At 31.5% G+C, this 21,058-nt stretch overlaps 2 protein-coding genes and 1 long non-coding RNA gene across 5 annotated transcripts; 2 read left to right on the forward strand and 1 right to left on the reverse strand.

Annotated features, from left to right (window-relative positions):
* Positions 1–1,464: 1,464 nt before the first annotated feature.
* LOC125504076 (putative thiamine transporter SLC35F3) lies at positions 1,465–14,480 on the forward strand. Of its 2 annotated transcripts, none has more exons than XM_048665428.1 (11): positions 1,465–1,661; positions 2,388–2,566; positions 3,900–4,070; positions 4,140–4,308; positions 4,376–4,554; positions 7,639–7,782; positions 8,158–8,332; positions 8,518–8,607; positions 8,665–8,794; positions 10,004–10,033; positions 14,141–14,480. In XM_048665428.1, the coding sequence occupies exons 1-11, from the start codon at positions 1,556–1,558 to the stop codon at positions 14,253–14,255; spliced, it is 1,488 nt and encodes a 495-aa protein (XP_048521385.1). In that variant the 5' UTR covers positions 1,465–1,555; the 3' UTR covers positions 14,256–14,480. The 2 variants fall into 2 exon arrangements, with proteins under 2 accessions (XP_048521385.1, XP_048521386.1); XM_048665429.1 differs by having other exon boundaries at positions 1,465–1,652.
* Positions 2,182–10,803, reverse strand: LOC125504077. Of its 2 annotated transcripts, none has more exons than XR_007281271.1 (2): positions 10,504–10,803; positions 2,182–2,513 (listed from the first exon to the last, which is right to left on the reverse strand). It is a non-coding gene; the product is annotated as an uncharacterized LOC125504077 (long non-coding RNA). The 2 variants fall into 2 exon arrangements; XR_007281270.1 differs by having other exon boundaries at positions 2,182–2,558.
* A 1,021-nt stretch (positions 14,481–15,501) lies between the features above and the next one.
* On the forward strand, positions 15,502–19,023 carry LOC125504075 (thioredoxin domain-containing protein 5 homolog). The gene is made up of 7 exons (XM_048665427.1): positions 15,502–15,779; positions 15,840–16,086; positions 17,328–17,465; positions 17,699–17,854; positions 18,185–18,341; positions 18,404–18,579; positions 18,730–19,023. The coding sequence occupies exons 1-7, from the start codon at positions 15,625–15,627 to the stop codon at positions 18,853–18,855; spliced, it is 1,155 nt and encodes a 384-aa protein (XP_048521384.1). The 5' UTR covers positions 15,502–15,624; the 3' UTR covers positions 18,856–19,023.
* Positions 19,024–21,058: the final 2,035 nt, after the last annotated feature.

Consider the following 21,058-nt stretch of genomic DNA (forward strand, 5'->3'; position numbering starts at 1 on the left):
TTACTTCTAATTTTGTTTAACCAATTATTATAATTTTTTGAAGTATTAGGTTCAGTTGATTCAGACTCAGGTTTGCACTCATGAATGTTTTCATTATTTCTCCTTTACTCGTTTGTTAAAGACCTTAAGTTTATGTTATTTTGAATGGATCTTTCTATAAGTAGAGTCGAATAATAGAGGCGACAAGTGCGATACTTATTGAATGCAGCAAAAAGGGATTCACAAAAGAGTTAGAGAGAAGTTATCTATATTTTTATTGATAATTTTTTTTAATACAGCCTTTCGATTTTTTAAATATCTTGAATATAATGAAAGTAGCGATAAATCCTATTAATCGAAATTATTAAATTAAATCGAATTAATTAAATATTTCCGACAATGTTTTTGTTCTGTTTAGATTCTGCTGATGAAACTCTGGCTTATTTTGCTGACTTTGCAACATTGAGAAAATATTTAAATTAGGTACAAATATAGCAGGAAATGTTCCAATTGTCCACTTTGAGAGCAAATATTTATGAACGCTTTATCTATTAATAATTTAATCTGTCCATAATACGAAACTCTGCGGGTTTCAAGCTTTTGAATAAATAAAGATTGCATGCTTTGCGAATGTCGGCACTAAATATCCCTTAGGTATTCTAAAACTATAGCACAATAATGACCAGTTTTGGCACGTCTATTTATACAAGACAATCATTGTTAGTTTATAAATACCATTAAGTTAAAATAATTTGTGTTTTTTATGTAAAGCAACAACAACAAGTTAAATATTATTGGAAAGTAACATACATTATACATTGTGGAATTGATATCCAAATATGTCTGTTGATATGCGAGATCATCGTTGATAAGTTGTGCAGCTCAATTTCCATTCTTAACGAGGTCTAGAACGAATGATTCGTTAAAACTGACCCTTTTAAAATCATCCTTGAACTTCCACAAGTCCACGCTATTAATAGTTATCAGTTTGTTGTCCTATTTTTGGATTCAACCTATATAATTTATCAGGGTGAGAACAAAAATACTTTTCGATTTGAATTGGGGGTTCATATATTTTTCATGGCCTGTTCTGTGATATCTGTTTCTGACTGAATTCACGCACATTTTTAATTAAATAACGTAAAAAATTAGTATTTTCTAAATGATCGTTTAGTTAGTTACTGAAACAAAACAGCTTGAACTCAACACTCCCCATAGAAGAAAATGCTTAGTTGAAGGCATAAGATGAGTCAGCGCCCAAACGAAAAACAACTCTTCACTAAAGGTTTTGCGTTTGAAATTTTTACTTACGTGTTTTATTCTATCGCTTTATTTTAAAAAGATGTGCATATTTTCCTTCAGCCAGCGAATTTTTTTCTCTGCTATGTAATATGGAACATTTTTTCTTTCAGTTATATAAAATATATTTATTTAAACTCGAATCAAATAAATACTTATCAACTAACAATGTTTACTAATGGCAGATTTTATTGCTTTTCAGCGATGTCCACTTTTATTTATAATGGGCCATGAACATAAAAGAAAACCTTAAATAAACGGATAATTCTACAAAAGGATGAACCGAGACGATATTCCGACAATATTCAATCCAAGAAGTTCTAGTCGCAATCGCACCCCTAGCGTTTTAGTAACGGAGGAGGGAGTTGCAAATGGTAAGAATGGTAAGAAATTGCAAGTTAATTACTAGTTTCGTTTATATGCGCACTATAACTCATAAGTGAATGATTCAATCTTGGGCAGATTATGATTCATAGAAATAAAGGGGTGTTAATATAATTTGCTCTAAACTAAATAACTTCCTTCTAGCAAAAAATAATAAACTCATGGATAGCACTGCACTGAAAACATAAATATTCTCGACACTTTAAATTAGACAAACAGAAATATAAGTGTATAATAATATGTTGTATCCCTACGTCTGGTACTTAATACCGCTCCTCCTTTTGTGAAAATTAGTTAATATATTTTGCTTTATTCAAATCACGAAACCAAGGTGAACTTCTTGGAAAGTATCTAGGGTAATTTGAAATAGTTTTGGAACAATATTGACCTAAAGGAGGATTGGTTTGCCAGACATTTTGATACTTTTATATTCACTCCTTTGATATACAAATTACTTGACCTGCCGGTTTAACAGATAACCAACATATTTACATACGTTAGGAATATGAAAAGCTCAAGATTTTTAGATACATTTATTACCAATACAAATTATCTATATTTTAGACAGTTACAAATATGAGTTCTTTGGTATCTAAAACATTTCAATCTATCCTGCAATTGATCAGCACTCAAGCACTGTTTGATGTGAGCACAATGGATTTATTGTGAATGTTGCCCCTATAATTTCTTGCCTAAACTATAAATATTATGTGTGTATTTATTAGGTCCTTCATTTACTCACTCAGATTCTGTTGGGAGTCAGCAGGACTCAGTCGAACCTCTTTCGCCTGCAACTCCCCAGCGAACCAGCAATTGTACTGGAAATGCAACAATTCAATCGACTGGTATTGCTGGAAAATTGAAAAGTTGTTCCGCATCAATTTGTTCGAAATCAGCTAGAAAGGTAAATATACTTGAATGTCGATTTATATAAAGTTTTCCACATAACAATTATTTTCTTCATTTAATCCAGAAACCCTTTTTTATTCATTTTATTTTAGGCTTATTTTACTTTAGTTTTTCATGTTCAGTTGAATTGGTCGTAAGCAGGCAACCGTTAGTAGGAAAATCTAAAATTAACTCATTCAAAAATAAATCTGTTTTTCTTATTAATTGTGTATAGCGTGTTCAGGTAGCGTGAATACAATTGCACCGATTTGCGTTTCGATACCGCTAACTCACAAGAAACCCCACTTTTTGTGCGTGATTTAACGTTCCATTTTATTCACATACTTCCAAGGCACGTAAATCTAATTTACGTTGGTTAAATACTAGTGTAAAAAGGACTTTGCTGCCTGCTACTTACTATTTTTATTAGAAATTTATGGATCGAACTTTAAAATTTATGTAGGTATATATGACTAAGTGGCGTATTGACAATTTTTTTCATATTGATAAAGTGAAAAATTGTAAAAACCCATTTTAACTATTGAGTTAAAGAAATACTATAAAATAATACATTTTAATTGAATAAAACTGCAATTAGATTTGAATATAAAAATGAAATTGCCTATTTTTGTACCTCCGACTGAAAACTGAAACATTGTAAATATTTGAACAATTCCATTAAATTTTAGTTTAATTAACAATATTAAAAAAGCAGTTAAAAGTCGCAACAAAAAATTTGACAAAACACTAAAAAATTAACGTTTTGTAATAACAGTTTGTAGTTAATAGTAAATTCTATATTTAAAAGTTTTCGCATAATTAAGAAATATGTCATTTCAATAAAACCTGATTACAAATATTCAATATTAAACACTAAAAATTAGAAAACGACTATTTTATGTTAAAATATTAATGAATCAGCCGAAACATAAAAAGTACACATACATATTCCACATGTATAGGCTTAACCTAAAATGATCATTTACAAAGTGTTGCCGTTTAGAAATTTTTAACGATAGTTTTTCAAATTATTTTGCAAGGCTCTGAACGAGGTAAAGGTAAAGTACTAGGTAAAGGCAAGTTTTAGGCGGGGGAAAAATTATTTGAGTAGTATTGTTTTTTCCATGCATTTTTTTATATAACTTTTTCCCGCACGAAATGCGAATTTCATGAATTTCATTTGACTTGCTTCAAGCAAAATAGTTCAAAATCCTATAGTTTACAACAGTTGAAAAAAAGTATAAATATACATATTCTAGGGAACGAAAGCACTGTATTTTATTATATTTAGTTAAATTCATTCATGTATATAATTCCAGATTTATATTTTTCTCCTCCTATTGCTTCAGATATACTTTGGAATATGGGTAACGGTTTGCGTGACAGCGTCTTGGGTTGGTGCAACACACAGTATAAAGTACTTGTATTTGCGAAGATCCAAAGACGAAGACTATGATGACCCAATTTTAGTACCTCATGATACTACCGATTTAAATATGACTGTGCTTCAAACGAAATACGTTAGTATTTCTACATTGCTCTCAACATTTAAGTAATATTTAGCTCTTAATTCTTAAAATAATTTTCAGGCGGTCTCATTTGAAGCCCCATTTTTCACCACTTGGTTTGTGACGAATTGGACAATGCTGTTCTTTCCTTTATATTTTGTGAGTAGGTTAAGCACCAAACGATGTGAATCAATGTCCGATATTCTCACGGAAAGCATACGAGACTTCCGAGATAAAGGGTTTACTGCAGGTAATACACGCATACAACTTTGCCTTTGAACTGCTAATGTTTAATATATGTATATTTGAAATTTTAGTCAGGTTTATGACCAGATGCAGCTTATTCTGTCTACTCTGGGTGGGCACAAATTACATGTATATTTTATCTTTAAACATCCTTCTGGCCACTGATGTGATGGCTCTTTTTGCTACTAACGTATCGATTGTCTACCTGCTAAGCTGGGTGATTTTACACGAACAATTTGTCGGCATACGTGTAAGTATCTATCGATAAAATCCAATCATTAGCTAATATGTTGTCGACTAGCCCTAGTTAACTCCGTTAAAGAAATAGCGACAAGAATATCTCAAAAACCGGGCAAAAACATTCATGTTAAAACCTACTCAGATTAGTGATTAACAAAGTTTAGCCATTATGAAGCAACACTTTCGGATGTTTTGCAAACATTTTGCAATGGCGGTTTGAGCAACTTTGCACAAAGACTCAAAGAAGAGATCTATTTGTTAGTCAGATTTCGATTTTCGGTGTGAGAAATGTTTAGATGTACACTTGAAACGCGATATAAACAATTTTTTTTATGTAATAATTTTTTTATTTTCTATATTAATTATAATGTTTGTGCATATGGGACTTGACCCTATAATTTTCTTCAACCAGTTAGAGAGCTAATGGAAAAGGGAAAATTGATCGTAAATTTACAAAGTTGAACCAAAAATGCAAAATAAAATCATACATTTTTAGTCACAACAGTCAGTCACAATTAGTTGTTCTATATTCACCATCACATTAACAATTTATATCAATTATTTAAATGAAGGTAACTGAAATATCTGAAACTAAGTTGCAGATACAACTAATGTTCTTGTACCGAATATTCTGTTTCAAAATATCAGATTTCGTCATTTCCAGGAAATTCAGCAAAATGTCAAAAGTAAAACTAATTCACTTATAAGAACAGTTTATAAAATATCAAGTAAGTGTATTGTGAAAAGACAAGAAAACAACGAAAAGGCTGACCACAACAGTTTCAGTTAAACTCAAAATGTTAGATCTAAAGTGAATATCATAGTCTAATCAGAAATAGCGTTTCGATTCAAATATCAGTAAAAAACACACACAACATTCATAATAAGATCAATAACAAAGCACAAATGGATTGTAATGACACTAATTTCATTCGCGTGTTTGTTTTATAAACATTTGTTTGATTTGATTTACTTTAAAATGATTTGAGCATTGAAATTATCAGCAAAAAGGCTACGGGTTTTAGTTTTGCAACGGGTGGTCGGTTAGGGAAAATAATAAATAACATTTTCAGTTTTCCAGTTTTATGCGCTGGAATTGGAATTAATGAGTAATCACTCTAAAGTTTAATAGGAAAATTTAAACATTTCAACCACGCACCACTTAATTTTGCTTCATATTTTATTTACACTTTATAGATAGTGTAAATCTCAACGTTTACTAACCTCTGGCAACCCCAGGATCAGTTTTTGGGTTTCTTTTCACTATCTTACACGATTTCTGATTCGGTAATTAATTGCCAACTAAATTCACGTCTTTTTTACATTTTATGTTCAATTTTATATTATGTAGTAGATAGCAACTACTTATTAAAAAAGATCTTCTACCTATAAGTATTGATAAAAAGTAATAATTTGCAACGTTTATTATTAGCCGATAGAGAATTGAACCGTGCTGAATATCCAACTTGTCCTTTGTCCGTCACAGGAGATCTAAAAAATAATAAAGTTGATAGTTTACTGTTCAACTTTCTTGTACTAAGTCAGTGGCCGAGAGATTTCTATTCTAAACACTTCTTTCAAGGCTTTTTTAAATCGCTTTATTACTTTCTGTAAAAAATTACATAAATGTAAATATCTTTTTCGAATTTGGACCTAAATGTTACAAACTTTTTCAGTGAGTAATTTAAATATTTTATAATTCGTTACGAAATTTCAGTAGCTACATTTCTAATAATTTCTTCAGGATAATAGACGCTGAATAGTAATCTAGTAAAGAGCTTTAGACGTTTTTTTATCGCTTCTTTTTTCAACAAAATTCAAAACATGTACCCATATTAGCTGTAAAACTGTAACAATCTGTAAAAGAAATGCACCACAATAAATCTTTATTTACTGGACCTTTTGGTATAGTATTATTCTTTTCTGTTTTGGAAACTACATTCTTTTTTAGACGTAGCACTTTTAGAACAAGATCATTTAACTACTTTTAGTAAACTTAATCCATTTTAATTTAATTCCGAATATATAAACAAAAGTGTATCATACTTTCTGAAATTATGCTAAACATTTATTCATTGGAATAAAAATATTATTCGTTGATGAAACCGAATCAGTTCATTAGTTTCGTACCTCTAGTAAATCTAATAAATTTTAATTTAATTCCGAATATATAAACAAAAGTATATCATACCTTCTTAAATTATGCTAAAATTATTTATTGGAATAAAAATATTCTTCTTTGATGAAACCGAATCAGTTTATTAGTTTCGTAAATGCAATGCAATGTAATCTAATTAAATAAATTCACTAGTAAATTTTAATATAATTCTGAGTAAATAAACAACAGCATATCATACCTTCGTAAATTATGTTAGATTTTATTTCTTTGTAAAAAAATATTCGTCGTTTATACAAGATACTAATATTTGAATTTGATGCATTTTATAAAAAGGATGATATTGTACCAAATAACCAAATTCGTTATTAAAAAAGGTATAATGATCGACCAACGCTTTGTTTACTGTGGGAAGCTAACATTTGGCATTAATTTACTGTAGATCGGAATCGCTTTTTATAGAATTATTTGAGCATTTGTTTATGAGAATTTATTTTACAGACTTTGCCATTGAATGCACATGTAAATGTTGTTATTAGATGAAACCCGTTTGAAAACATTGAACACTTAATATTGCCATTCCGACAAATTTAAGTGTACTTTAACAATTTTGTATTTTGTAAGCTGATTTTTCGAAATATTAAGTGAGTGATTATTTGTGCACTATCACCTAGTTGGCGTTAGTAACAATTATTATTTGTATTTGCGCTTTATGTTTTAAAATAACTTGGTTTAATAAAAGGCATTTTTAACTAATGCCAATTACTAATTTTTTCGGATAAATGATGTTTAATGTATAATAAAATAAAGATAATTGTTTTCCTGACAAAAACATTCGAAGTTTTAGGACGAATAATGCAAATCCCACAAGATCAAGCTTAAAAGAAAATGTTTTGAATTTTTTTCCCTTGGCTCAGCTCCAACTCATCCTTAAAATCTTAGCGATGATTGAAATAGTTTTATATTGTTTTTTAACAGATAATGGCTGTGATAATATGCGATACTGGTGTCGCTTTACTAGCTTATATGGATGGAATTACAGGAAGTCCAACATTAGCTGGTGTAGTTTTAGCTACCTCAGCTGCAGCTGGTTCAGCTGTCTATAAAGTACTTTTTAAAAAGGTAAATACAACTAGTTTTAGTTGGGACTACTATTATGATAAATCTATTTTCTTTCTGCTCTTAGAGTGAGTTCATAAATGTTCTCTGTCCATTTTCTTATTTATTTTATCAACCCCTATTTCTATTCTTTTAGGTTTGGTTTTGTGTTAACACTTTTCATTCATAAGATCGAGAATTCCTTATGTTATTCTTTCTTGCTTTATATTTTTTTATAGGTTTTTGCATGTTTCATTCATAACATCCATTATTTCCTGTGTTATTCTTTCTTGCTTTCTGTTAGCTTAAAGCATCCTTCATTAATTAGATTTATAATTTTCGACGTTTCATCGACGATGTTTAAAAATGTTAAAGTTAAACTTGATTTCGTTTTTGGAGGTGATTGGAGATGCAACTTACGGTCAAGTTGCTCTTTTCTTCTCCTTAATTGGAATGCTCAATGCGGCTCTTTTATGGCCGGTCAGTTTGGGTCTATTTTTGACTGGACTGGAAACTCTCCATTGGGATAGACTTCCATGGCCGGCGCTGCTAAGTGCAAGCTGCCTATCTCTAGGTGAGAGTTCATCATTCATTATTTATTATTTTTACAGTAAATATCTATATTTTACATTAAAGAATGATTAAAGTTGGAAAATATGACTATATATTATACATTACAGAAAACTGACAAAAGCAATCGCTATTTTTATTTTTTTACATTATATTGGACAAGTTTTTTCATAAATGTTGTGTTTTCAGTTGCCAATTTATTAGGGAACTTCAGTGTTGCCCTAACTTATGACCTTTTTATAACATTGGGACTCATCACTGCTGTGCCCGTTTCTGCGGGTGAGGAAATATGAAATGTAGAATTGCGTTTTTTTTATAAATTAACTGCATTTTCAGCACTGGATGTTGTCTTATACGGAGCTCAATTCGAAGGGATGAAATTGGCAGGGATGATTTTAATAGCAGTGGGTTTTTTCCTGGTAATGTTTCCCGATAACTGGCCGGATTACATTACTCGACTACTCAGGTAGGATTCCACAAAAATGCATTTTTCTTGTAAATAGTATGAAGATTCGATCAAAGTTCATGAAGCACTAAACTCAATAAAGTTCACATTCGTATTTGAAATTTACATCAGTAAGTTCATTTAATCCATTGATATTACTTAGTTAACATTCAATCTTTTACAAGAAAATACATTTACTTTTCACATATTGAATGGGCTTTTAAATTCCATAGTTTTCGCGTGCATTTGAATTCTATAGAAGTCGTGATTCTAAAACTGTTGCGCAATAGGTTTTTTGTTACCAAAAGATACAATATAAACATGTATCTTTGCAGAATTTCAACTCGTATCTTCAACGGAAAGGTCAGTTTTGTAAGCCAGAATTTATCTATTTTTTTTACGTAAAATTCGCCTAATGATTATTCACAACTTCTGCTTCTTACAGCGACTGAAACGTTGAGCGCTTACTATGAGTCACAATTAGCTTCATGATGCACAATATCCATCAACTGCACTGCACAAATTAATATGCTTGCTTAATATCTTTTTTCAAACAGCTCTTATTTAATTCTATTGGCTATGAATAGAGCACTTTTAATAACACTTTGAAGCGTCTAAATGAAAAATTGATTTGCGAGAACTTTAACATGCGAGGATCGACTTTTTGAATAAGATATGTTTTTTTTCGCACAAAAAACGTTAAATCTTTCAACATAATCTGTTTTTAGCTCGATATACTTAGACTTTGGACGTCTTTCCAATTTTTTTTATTCCGTTCAATTAATATTATATATTTTCTCGATTTCCTCAAAATAGGTGTTTGTTTCAATTATGACCTCTTCATTGGACCCAATTTTTTTTACGCCCAGCCATTTCTTCAGGATTGCAAACAGGAAATAGTCGCAAGGGGCTAAATCTGGAGAATATGCTGCTAAAAAACAGAACTTTTTTCGCGAAATACGGCCTTTTTAACTTCAAGTCAACATCGAATCTGTTCAAAAGCTCTGAATAGTATGCGCCGTTTTACTCTTTTCAAAGTAATCGATGTGAATAACGCCGATCCCAAAAACCGTGACCATCAGCTTGTTGAATGAATGATGAATTTAAAGTTACTGAACAGGAAATTTAAAAAGTCACTGACTTATCAAACGACCCTCGTAGTAAATGCTAGTTTGTAATTTTGGTAGTAAATTTGGGTAAGCTGTAAGCTATACAACTATCTTGTTTCAGAAATATCATCATGTTAACGCACAGTGCGAGGTAAGTACCAAATAATATCTTTCGGCATGCAACATTATTGTGTGTGTTGTTATCTATTTTAAATCTCATTTAGTTTGTGTCATTATAGATTTTATTCACACCCATTAGAATCTTCACACACACTCCACACACTGTTCCACAATATATGTCAACTCATTCATCCACATATCATGTGAGTTATTTTCATTTTATTTCGTTTTCTTAAATCTGTTAACTTTTGAATAGGAATTGGCGCAAGAGATGTATTTGGTAGCTTAAAGACTCATGAATCTAATCTGAATCGTTATCAGAATCATGCGACTGTTTTTTTCTGCGAGAGTTCCTTTCGAATTTAGTTAAATATTTCAAAAAACTATTCTCTATAAAAAAAAAACATATAAATTGTTAAATAATCGATGGTCCTGTGATGCTTCGCACACAATGCAAGTGATCTAGTTTGATGATGTATCGTTTACCTTTATTAATATTACCTTATTTATTAGAAGTCGCATAATGTCGCTGTTATTTCATCTGAAAAGAGTGTCTCCAAAAATCTCATTTTCCAAATTTGCGGGTTTCAAATCGCATTACTTCCCGGAATATTCTAATAGACGCTGACCGTGAGGCACGCTGTATATACTAACAATTTTAAGCCGCAATAAAAAACAGCCAGTATACTTCTACACAATTTTTAACACACGCACATATTGAAACTAGGTTCATGTAGATTCTTAGCTAGACTGACATCTTTATTAGCTAGTCGGAGTTATATGCTAAAGTACTCTTTTTCGATTTTTAGTATGCCCGCTCCAAACAGGGGCAAAAAAAGTGATCTTATGTATGTATGTGTAGTTGGCTGTGTCGTTCTGCTGATGTTGTACAAAATAAGATAGAAACGTTTGTAGTTAGACTGTTTTTGATTAATGTTTGTATACTTACTTACATTTGTTAATGTTAGAAGCATTGAATGACTCAAATCAGTTTGAGATCATTTATTTTTGTCTGTTAATATTAGTTAAGCCATTTGTATTCATTTTTAATACCAATTACAAAAAATTAAGTTAAAGAAAATATTGAAAAAAGCAGTATTTCAAAAACGGTTTGTGTCATTCACATATAGCAAAATTTTAATCCCGTGATTTTAAAACTGACCTAAAATACAATTTTGCACGAACGGCTTCCCGACAATAATTTTACTAACACTTTATTTTGTATTTGTCTACTTTTTATTGTTAAATTGATGACGTCCAAATAAAATTCAGTTTGTTTTAACTGTTTTGTTTTACTTTTCACCTTTTTTTCACCACCATTTATTGTAAAAGTGTGAGGAATAATCACACAATTTATCCTCAATGATTCGATTTAAACAAAAGTTAATAGATTTTTTGTTTCGGTTTTGAAGACTCAGATAATATACAGGGATGTTCAAGTATTGGGTTTTTAAATATAAATTCTGTGCTATTATTAGAGGTTAAAATGAACAATATATCTGCATATAGATGCATTATAAGTATACATAAGTTAACAAATGTTAACGTCTGATGATATTTTTCACTCATCCATTTATATTTCTTGTATTTCCATTTTAACATAAGTGAAAATATTTAAAGTCTAAACGGGTTTATCTTTTTCGATTTTTGAGAAATCGGATGTTCTAACATTTTATAAAGATGTGAACATTTTTTGTTATTCTATGAAACTTTGTATGCGTTTAATCTAAATTTCATATTGTTTTTGATATGCTTTCCGAATACTTGAAAGAACAACTTAAATACTTTTGAAAGTAAGATTGATTCCAGCGATATAAATTTGAATATTTGGAAAAGCTTCAAGTTTAGTCTTTGCGTCAGAATTTTTTCGTTAATAAATTATTTGATTTTGTTGCCAAAAAAGTTACCGTAATTTTGAGCGAGATTCAGTAGGCTTTACATCAATTACATTGGGATTTTTCGCACTAATACCCCTCATTATACGCAATTTTAGAACAATACACATCAAATTAATTTGAACACCATTTTACGCAAATAAATTTCCTGATGACTTACATTTATATATAAGTTTTGCATGAGTTTTTCATTTATGTTCGTTGTTTTTAAAATTTGTAAAATCTATGCTGCAAAACACTGAATAAAGTCTTATAATTTTAAAGTGAAAACATGCACTACATAATACGTGAAACAGAACTAAATAAATTTAGTTTCACTTTTATCAGACTCATTTAGTCATTGAGTCTAATTATTTAATTATACTGTTCATGCGAAATAGCTTATTTTTTTTTCAATTGTTGTTTACGCTTTTTACTTTTATTTAAAAAGGTACTTAATAATTCACTTTCTGTGCCAATTGAAAATAGTTGAAAACTGCAGCTTATTTCACTATGTTTGCTTTGTTGTGTACTTATATTTTATTGCTTCACTCAATTTAAGCTTTAATAATTCGAGCTGCATTTTTAAATTAATGTACGGTTCTTAATTTTCAATTCAATTACTGCCAAAATGTGATTTTTTGTTAATTAAATTTTTTAAAAAGCCATGAGGAGGAAAATATTTTCAAGTTCAATAAACAGCAATGGTTGCACATAAAGAATAACTCTAAAAATAGGATGTTTTTACACTTACTTTAAAAAAGCTGATGCCAGATCATCAAAGTACTTTTATAGGTACCGAACTTTACTTGAATCGTCCAAGTGGTAAATTACAGCCACATAAGTGGAGAAAAAAAGCAGAAAAACTGAACAACAAATTTTTGAAGATTCGTTAATCTATAGTAAATAACTCTCTAAATTACAAATGTAAATTTCAAATTTCATTTGAATCCATATAATACAAAAATAAAACAGCAGTTGAAACAATAAGTAATAAACCATGAATCACAGATCCACAAGAGCAACTTTCACGGAACATTCAACTCACCACAAATTAAAAACATGTTTTACCAGTATATTTTACCCAGATTTGTATTAAGGCAAACAAAACATGTGTGAAATGAGATTATACCAACAAAACCGATTTACACCGTACGACTCTATTCCATAGGAAAATTAACATCTTAAACAGAAAGATTAAAGCTATGAGAAACTTTGTGAAATTCACGGTAGGAAGACTTTTTGTATAACAAAAAAATATTTTTACTGCTGCTACAAAAAAAGGCTTTGCACATGTAGATACCATAGCGCACACTTTCCTATACGGCTCAAGCAACTGGCTTAATCACGCATCATCCACACTGAGCCAACACGCAACACTTTTTAGAATCAGACAATCCATAACCATCTGATCATTCTCATTGTCCTTCTTTTCGATCATGCACCAATCACCTTCTAACATTTATTCTGTCTCTGTCCCTTCTTTATCTCTTGTGACTGTGGCTCTATGCGTGTTATTCTGTCACTCGCCGAAGACCATCTTTCTCCAAGCGAGCGGCTCTACCAGCCACCAACTTGCCGACTGAAGAGAGACCAGGTGGAGTCGCAAAGTCTGTCATTCTCAGGCACTAGTGTACACTTTATCTGTGAGTGTTTATGTTGTTTGATTAGATCGCTTTCTCTGTTGTTAAGTCCTTAGTTGTCGTTCGCACTAATGTGAAGGTACGCAAAATTAACTGCTATTAATAAGGTAAATAATCATTTCTTCCGCACGAAGAAACTTTATTAAAATTACAACAGAAGAAACTTATTTAAAGCAGATACAATTTCGTTTGTATGTAGGTAGAAGTGTTTCCCGTTTTTACTTGCGAAACGTTGTTTGCACAGTGGATTCTTCATAGCACATAGCATGGAACAGTAAATGCATGCCATAAAAAATATTTTTTAATTAAGAATGTGCACTTTTTGATGGTGAAAGGTCTAGAATAATTAGAACGAAAATAATGGCTTTTTACTAGTTAGGCTGTTGAACTTTCAAAATTGTTTAAAGCGTTTAAAGGCCATGCAAATCTCATTTGTTCCAAAGCCTCACGCATTTACTTCAAGAATAAATTTTAAAAAATCGGCAGCCTGACAAACTTTATCTAGTTTTTATCCTTCTCGTAAGTATTAATATTGAACAAAAAATCTGAAAAATTCAGACCACATTTTCAAAATGCTTTTACTAATTCACTTAAATACACATTTTCTTTGAATTTTTTTAGATGGAGTAGACGCAATCGTCATGGTAGCCAAGGTATGCAACGCCGGGATATTATAGACTATAGAACTGGATACATCAGATCCCATCTTCGATCTCCTTCTGGACGGGTCAGATGATCCAGTTTTAATAGCCTACTATTTAGTAAAGAGAAGAAAAATTCATTCACATGTCCAGAAATGCTGGGACGATCCAGCTTGCCGGAGAATCTTTTAGATTGCCATATCGGATACGTGTAGCGAGATCCATAGGAAATAATAGTTGTTAACTGATGTTAAATTTGTAGATACTATCTGTTATTAGAGTTTAAATGCACTTGTAATATACATTATATTTGTACCAACTTTCTGTGATTTACTAAAAAATGTTAGTATTTATGCACGATTTTTAATAAATATCATACATTAAAAATCAAACCTAGAGAGTCGAAAACTGTTCAACGAAATCACCGTTACGCAGCCAAATTTTCCCTAACTTTGGAGCTGGATAAATTTTATTGGTTTTCGTTTGAAGCGTTATTGTTGTTTTTTGTTAGTCAATGTATTGACAAAAATTAAGCATAGCAGGCAAACTTTGTACAGCGTGGCAAATACAAAATGCAAATTTCGGAAAGTTAGACACAAAAAGTTTTTAGCATCTTAACAACAAAAGTTTAAAGAAAAGCCAAATAGCCCGAAACTGTTTTTAACTAAGTCCATAACTTTTATTTACGATCTCATTTTCACGATCTTGAGCTCATGTTCAAGCTAAAACTTGCATGGGTTGCATTAAAAATGATCTAAATCAGAATTACAAACTGAAGAAAAATCACATGTTTAATGAGATTTTGAAAAATGAATCCATTAATGATGATAGTGATTTTTCTCGCTTTTAGGCGGCAGTTAAAATTTAGTTCTCCTCTTCAAAGCTGACACTGGACTTAAGCTTTCAAGTGAATCACTTCTGAGAATGCAAGTTACTCATCGTGCTGGCAAAATGTAAAAAAAAGTCTACAAAAGGGCTTAAAAGCAATAGCCACAAAAGCTTAACTCTTCAATACATTAAATTAAATTAAATTAAATTTTTTCTGTCATAAAAGTACATTACCATGTTAACTTGAAAAATTGAAGATTCGAAACCAAATAATCGAAATAATTAAAAACAATATCAAAATAAGGGAGAAGCGTAAACACATCTAAAAATGAAAAAAATATTTCAATTGAATTTTTATTAACACGCTCAAATACGATATTGTACATCAACATAAGTTGAATAAACAAATTACATACAACATAAAAAACAGTTAAATTATAAACCCTTGACTATTATTTAAAATTTGCCGCCCAAACTCTCGAAGATAATTGGTGCAAATCGGAAACAATTGATGCCATCCTCCTAACCTAAGAAAATACCGACTTGTCATTTGGATTGTTTTCAAACTGAGTTTCTTACTGAAAATCCAAATACTTTATTAGAATCTTTCTCGTTAAAAGGAAACCATTTTGTGAAATGTCGAGATTTCTTGTTAATTTACTTATTTATTCTTCGGTGGTTTTACAAGTTTTCTGCCATGAAGAGGGAATTTATACTCGCCAATACGACGAAAACAATTTCGTGGACGAGATAGCAAAAAAACATCATTTTGTGATGTTCTACGCCCCCTGGTAAGTTTCGCCATACAGCCAGTGTTGAAAATTAAAGTTTTGCTTTGTTTCTATGTCAAGGTGCGGTCATTGTCTGAGATTGGCCCCAATATGGGAACAACTGGCCGAAATGTTGAATGAGGATAGCAGCAATATAACAATTGCCAAAGTCGATTGCACAACTGATGCCCAAGTTTGTTCCGACCAAGATATTACTGGGTACCCCACTTTAAAGTTCTTCAAAGTAGGGACAAGTGACAGTGTCAGGTTTAGGGGTACCAGAGATTTGCCCACCCTAACTGACTTTATTAATGAACAGCTCAGACAGGTAGTACAAAAAATTAATACATTGTTTTACCAATAAGGACTTTTTGCACTTAAAAAAGTACATAGTGAGAGAGATACTTATCTTTAAAAGTGTGTTGACTGATAACTACGTGACATCTTTACATCTTTTGTTACATAGATATATTCATAATTGGTCAGAAACGGGCTGATAACATTGTTGTGCTAATATTACTTAAAAATTAAGTAGCAAAGCATGATTAGCGTTTGAAAATTATGTTGCAATAGAATTTTAAAGCTTATAGGGCATAAGTACATCAATGTAGTCGAAGACGAATAAGTCTTTAAAAATCGTTAGTTGAAATTACAATTACCGAAATTTGGACCAAGCTCGTAGACGAAGTACCTATGGACGAATTCTCATAAACATAAATTAATGGTCAAATATAAGTAGAAGTTTAATTATTACGAATGCTTAGTACGCGAAGTATATTTATCTAAGATATTAAAATTTAAAAAATAGTGACTATAATTTAAAAAATAGTTGAATGATTTTTAGAGTCCACATTAAGTAGGTTTGTATGTGAGTGAAGTAAACTAATATATTCCTTCTTTTCGTAAGTCAGCCAGAACTCTATCCGCGATAGCAAATTTCAGCAGGAATACGGCCCCAATTTGTTTAACTGTTTTTTACTTTGCAATTTTCTCGTTTAATTTCTGCCTTGCCGATTGTATGTTACTTATAAAAATATGCGGATATAATTTGTGATCTTGTAAATATTGTAAAATGTTAACCCTTTATGAACGCGAATTAGGTATTTTTACAAATGTTGTATGGTTTTCATAAAAAATGTCAACGCGTCTTCAGCCCTTAAAATATGTGCCTATTATTAGGAATGACGCCAATTTTGAATATCCATATATAGTAGAAAAGTTGTTACGTCTTTGTCCCCATTGTTTTAAAAATTCTAATATGTATACATAAACAATCAAAATATTTTTTTGTAATTTATTATCACTAAAATTTATTCTTTGCGTGCTCCACGCGCTCTCGCAATGAGACGAAAACCAGATTGGGTTCAGAATGATTTGGGAAAAACAGTAAGCGAATCATTTAACAAATTCGCTTTCTGACACTCGTAAAAGCCCAGAACGCGTTTCGGTCTATATAGCGGTCTGAAAGAGATATTTCGGACATTGGCAGTTTATCTCTGGACAGAACGTTATTTGGACGATTTTGCCGATAATAACTAAAGAGGAACATTTTAATATTCAATATTTTAGGAAGATGAACTATCCGCTGGGGTTGTTTCCAGTCAAGAATCTCCGCTCATCGAGTTGAATAAGGACAATTTTGACGCCGTTATTGAGGATGGAAACACATTTATTAAGTTTTATGCTCCGTGGTGCGGACATTGTCAAGTAAGTCAATAAGCATTGTGGTAAGCAAGTAACCGGTAAATGTTAAATTTTATGTGATTTAACGAAATTACTCACACGAATTTATTCAATCGACAATTTCTCGTTAAACAATTACTACTGCACACAGCAATGTTTTCGCATTTATCTGAAGCCTTCTTCATTTTTTTATATATATTTTTTTATTAAATTTTATTGATCTGAGATCTGGATTTGATAGCAACATGTACTTGTAGAAATTGGCTCCTACCTGGTTAGAATTGGCAAAAGCAATGGAACTTAATGAAAAAATTACTATTGCCAAGGTTGACTGTACAGAATTCAGAGACATTTGTTCTACACACGATGTAAAAGGTTATCCGACGCTGTTGTGGTTCGAGGATGGACAAAAGGTAACACCAATGTTTTTATATAAAAGATAAGATATTAAGATAGTCGTGATTCAAATGACATAAGATACGTATTCAATGGAAAATCGCGAAAAAACAAGTTGTTCTTAGAGAAGTTTGCAATTATTTTATACCATTTTTCTGTTGATGCATTTTTCGTCTTAACAACTGTACATTTGATGTTAAACGCGGAAAAAGATTGGCAGCAGAATTCGGGACGAAAACTTTATTTACAGTTCTGTTATGATTTTCAAGATTCTATTCTCTTAAAATAGGCGACAAAGTATAATTGTGAAGATTATAAATCCATGTAAAAATATTGTGGGTTTTTAGAATGGAAAATATACTGGAGACAGATCACTGGTAGATCTTAAAAACTATGTAAATCGAATGATCGGTGGTCAAGTTCCTGAGAAATCCGAACCGGAGCCAACAAAAGTCACCGAAGACAAATTTGTAACAGAGTTAACAGCGAAAAATTTCAGCGATGGTGAATAATTTGGCGTTTTTTTAACTTTTACAGTGTAACTGATAAAATGTAATTTGTTCCAGAAATCGGCATTGGATTAACGTTTGTGGAGTTTTATTCTCCTTCTTGTGGTCATTGTAAGAGATTGGCGCCGACTTGGGAACAGTTGGGGAAGAAGTTCCAAAGTGAAAAAGCAGTCAAAATTGGTAAAATCGATTGTACTACCTCAGTCAATAGGCAATTTTGCAACGAGCAAAAGGTAAGTGTGTGGGCTAAGGAACAAAATCTGGCTGATTCAACTCTTAAATTGCTTTTCGATGGTTGGTTTTAAAGTCGGTTGAAAATAATATGATTATCTTGCACTAACGTTGGTCAGTTATGGCAATATTAGGTATGTTTTTGGTTTCAGATCGAAGGATTTCCAACTCTGTTCCTGTATAAGGACGGACAACAAATAGGAGAGTATAACGGAAATCGTGATATAGAGGATTTGTCCGGTTTTGTCACACGGCATTTATGGCATGAGGAATTGTAGAAATTCATACAAATACTAGTCATTTCATGTTTCTGGATGAAACATAGGTTTTCCCAAGTGAATTAAAAGACGTATCTGTTGAGTGTTTAGAACCTAAAAATAATTTCCCTACTGTTTGGTTGTTTGTCATTGTGGCACTATTTCTAAATACATTTTTATATGCAGAAATACATTTTTATTTTACCGTCTTTAAAGTTACCTATTCATTCCTCCTGAAGCAGATATTTTAAAATCTAAACGTGAAATATACTATCACTATCGTTAGTATCATTTTATGTGAATTGGCCACATATACATTGTTCTGCTAATTTAAATGATCGGTCATATCTAAACGCATTCATAATCCGTGTAAGTTAAAGAGATAGATTGCGAACCTTAAATGATAATTAAAAAGGAAAAGAAATGTTGGATGATGTAATTAATCTTAGTTACTCTAATGGTGTCAAGCCTTTGCTAATATATTAAATTTAATCCTTCCGCAATATTAATCGGTACGCATTGTCAAGCTGATTACTTGAATTACGTTCTTTTTCGTTTTTAACTTGGACTTGGCGTCGAGAAAAAAGTTATTTCAATATTTTTTTCTCTACACAAGTATGAAGTGATTAAAATGTTTTATGCGCTTTTCAAATATAATTCAAAGAAGTGCAGCTACCATTGAAAGACGAAGTGAATTGAAATTCACGCGACAGCTACTACCCGAACTTAATATTACTACTGCTAATCCCGATTCAAAATGTTAATAAAAAGAAGGTCCATTTCGTCACGTATCAGTTTGGCAATCTCCAATTCTATCTTATGTGGTTGATTGATTAAAACGTACAGCATTCTCCGCATCGGTCAAAATAAAAAGCCCACCATAGTCTGACAAAATGCGAAAATAATCCTGTTTCGGACGCATACGACATTTATTTGGAGCACGTGCCACCTCAAGTTCTTGCTGAATGCTGATTAGTTCGATCGCGGATAGGAAATGCCAACGTAAAACAAAACGGTTTTATCGTTACATAATACATTACATGTGGGGTCTTGGATGAACATGAAATGGGCCTTTTATGACATAAAAAAGATCCGATGAACATGAAAGAGTTCCAAAACGGCTGCCTAAATTGAAATCCAATCAATAGAAGGATGTAGTCTATAAGAAAATTGCTGGCGTTTATTTCTCATTTATCGGAAAAATGTAGGTATGTCTGCTTTTTATGATGTAACTTGGGCTTTAATAGACAATTTTTTATTTTGAAAACTAAACCCAAAGGTAATCAATGATAATTTGGAAAATATGTATTTTTGGAAAAGTGATGTTATAAAGCTTTTGAATATTGGTTTCAATTTAATATTTGGATAATATTAATAGTCTTTTAATTTGTACACCAAAATTGATAGCGAAAAGCTATAAATAAATTCGCAAACTTTATTTCGCATACATTCTGGACGTACTGTTGCATGTATACATAAAGTTTATCAGTAATTAAAAATATAATTTAAGTTATTTCTGAAACTGGGGAGCGAGAATAAACAATTATGTTTACAAAGTTCCAATCGTCTTAGTCATATTTCCTTGCCTATAATTCGATTAAATTGCTTTCTTCAATTAAATGGATGCAAGCGTTTATAATTAATTGTCTTCGAATGTTTGAAATTAATTATAAAGCCACTTATTGATTTTTGAAAACCCATTTTGCTTTACCAGGCTGCAGACAAAAAAATGTATTTGTAATATTCAATTAACATATTGTACCGTGGATGGCCGAGTATCAAATTCTTTCTTCAACTTACAACTTTTATTCCACTCGGTACAACTTTAACTACGGAACAGGAACAAACTAACTTCTAAAATTAATGTCAACTTCACAAACGATAACAATAACACACGGAAAATACGGATTTCCGACTCGCGGGTTTAACTTCTTCTGCACTCAGGCGCGGCTGTCACTTCACTCCCCCTGTCTGGTTCTCGTCGTCGCTTATATACTTTTCTCCAGGTATTCCAGATAGTTCTAGAAATCTCCAGAACAGGTGCGAAACTTCCCGCTTGTCAGTGTCATATTTGACAGTAAATGGGGTCCAAATGGGGCTCCCATTTACTGAAACACCATGAATTTCGTCCCCCATTCCAAACGTGAGTACCCCAGGCCATTTCCGTTACACTGCCCCCCTTCTAAACCCTGATCGCCCCGATTAGGTAATTCCTGGATCATGG

The sequence above is a fragment of the Dendroctonus ponderosae genome, unplaced genomic scaffold (assembly GCF_020466585.1).
Source record: "Dendroctonus ponderosae isolate FM_Combo_2020 unplaced genomic scaffold, Dpon_F_20191213v2 Dpon_F_20191213_361, whole genome shotgun sequence".
Lineage (NCBI taxonomy): Eukaryota > Metazoa > Arthropoda > Insecta > Coleoptera > Curculionidae > Dendroctonus > Dendroctonus ponderosae.

Bases quoted from the DNA above. Each gene is read 5' to 3' on its own strand.
- LOC125504076 (XM_048665428.1), top strand. From the start codon at position 1,556: ATGAACCGAGACGATATTCCGACAATATTCAATCCAAGAAGTTCTAGT. The intron at 7,783-8,157 runs GTAAATACAACT...TCGTTTTTGGAG, and splicing joins ATAAAGTACTTTTTAAAAAG to GTGATTGGAGATGCAACTTA. The intron at 8,608-8,664 runs GTGAGGAAATAT...CTGCATTTTCAG, and splicing joins TGCTGTGCCCGTTTCTGCGG to CACTGGATGTTGTCTTATAC.
- LOC125504075 (XM_048665427.1), top strand. From the start codon at position 15,625: ATGTCGAGATTTCTTGTTAATTTACTTATTTATTCTTCGGTGGTTTTA. The intron at 17,466-17,698 runs GTAAGTCAATAA...ATGTACTTGTAG, and splicing joins CGTGGTGCGGACATTGTCAA to AAATTGGCTCCTACCTGGTT. The intron at 18,342-18,403 runs GTGAATAATTTG...AATTTGTTCCAG, and splicing joins AGCGAAAAATTTCAGCGATG to AAATCGGCATTGGATTAACG.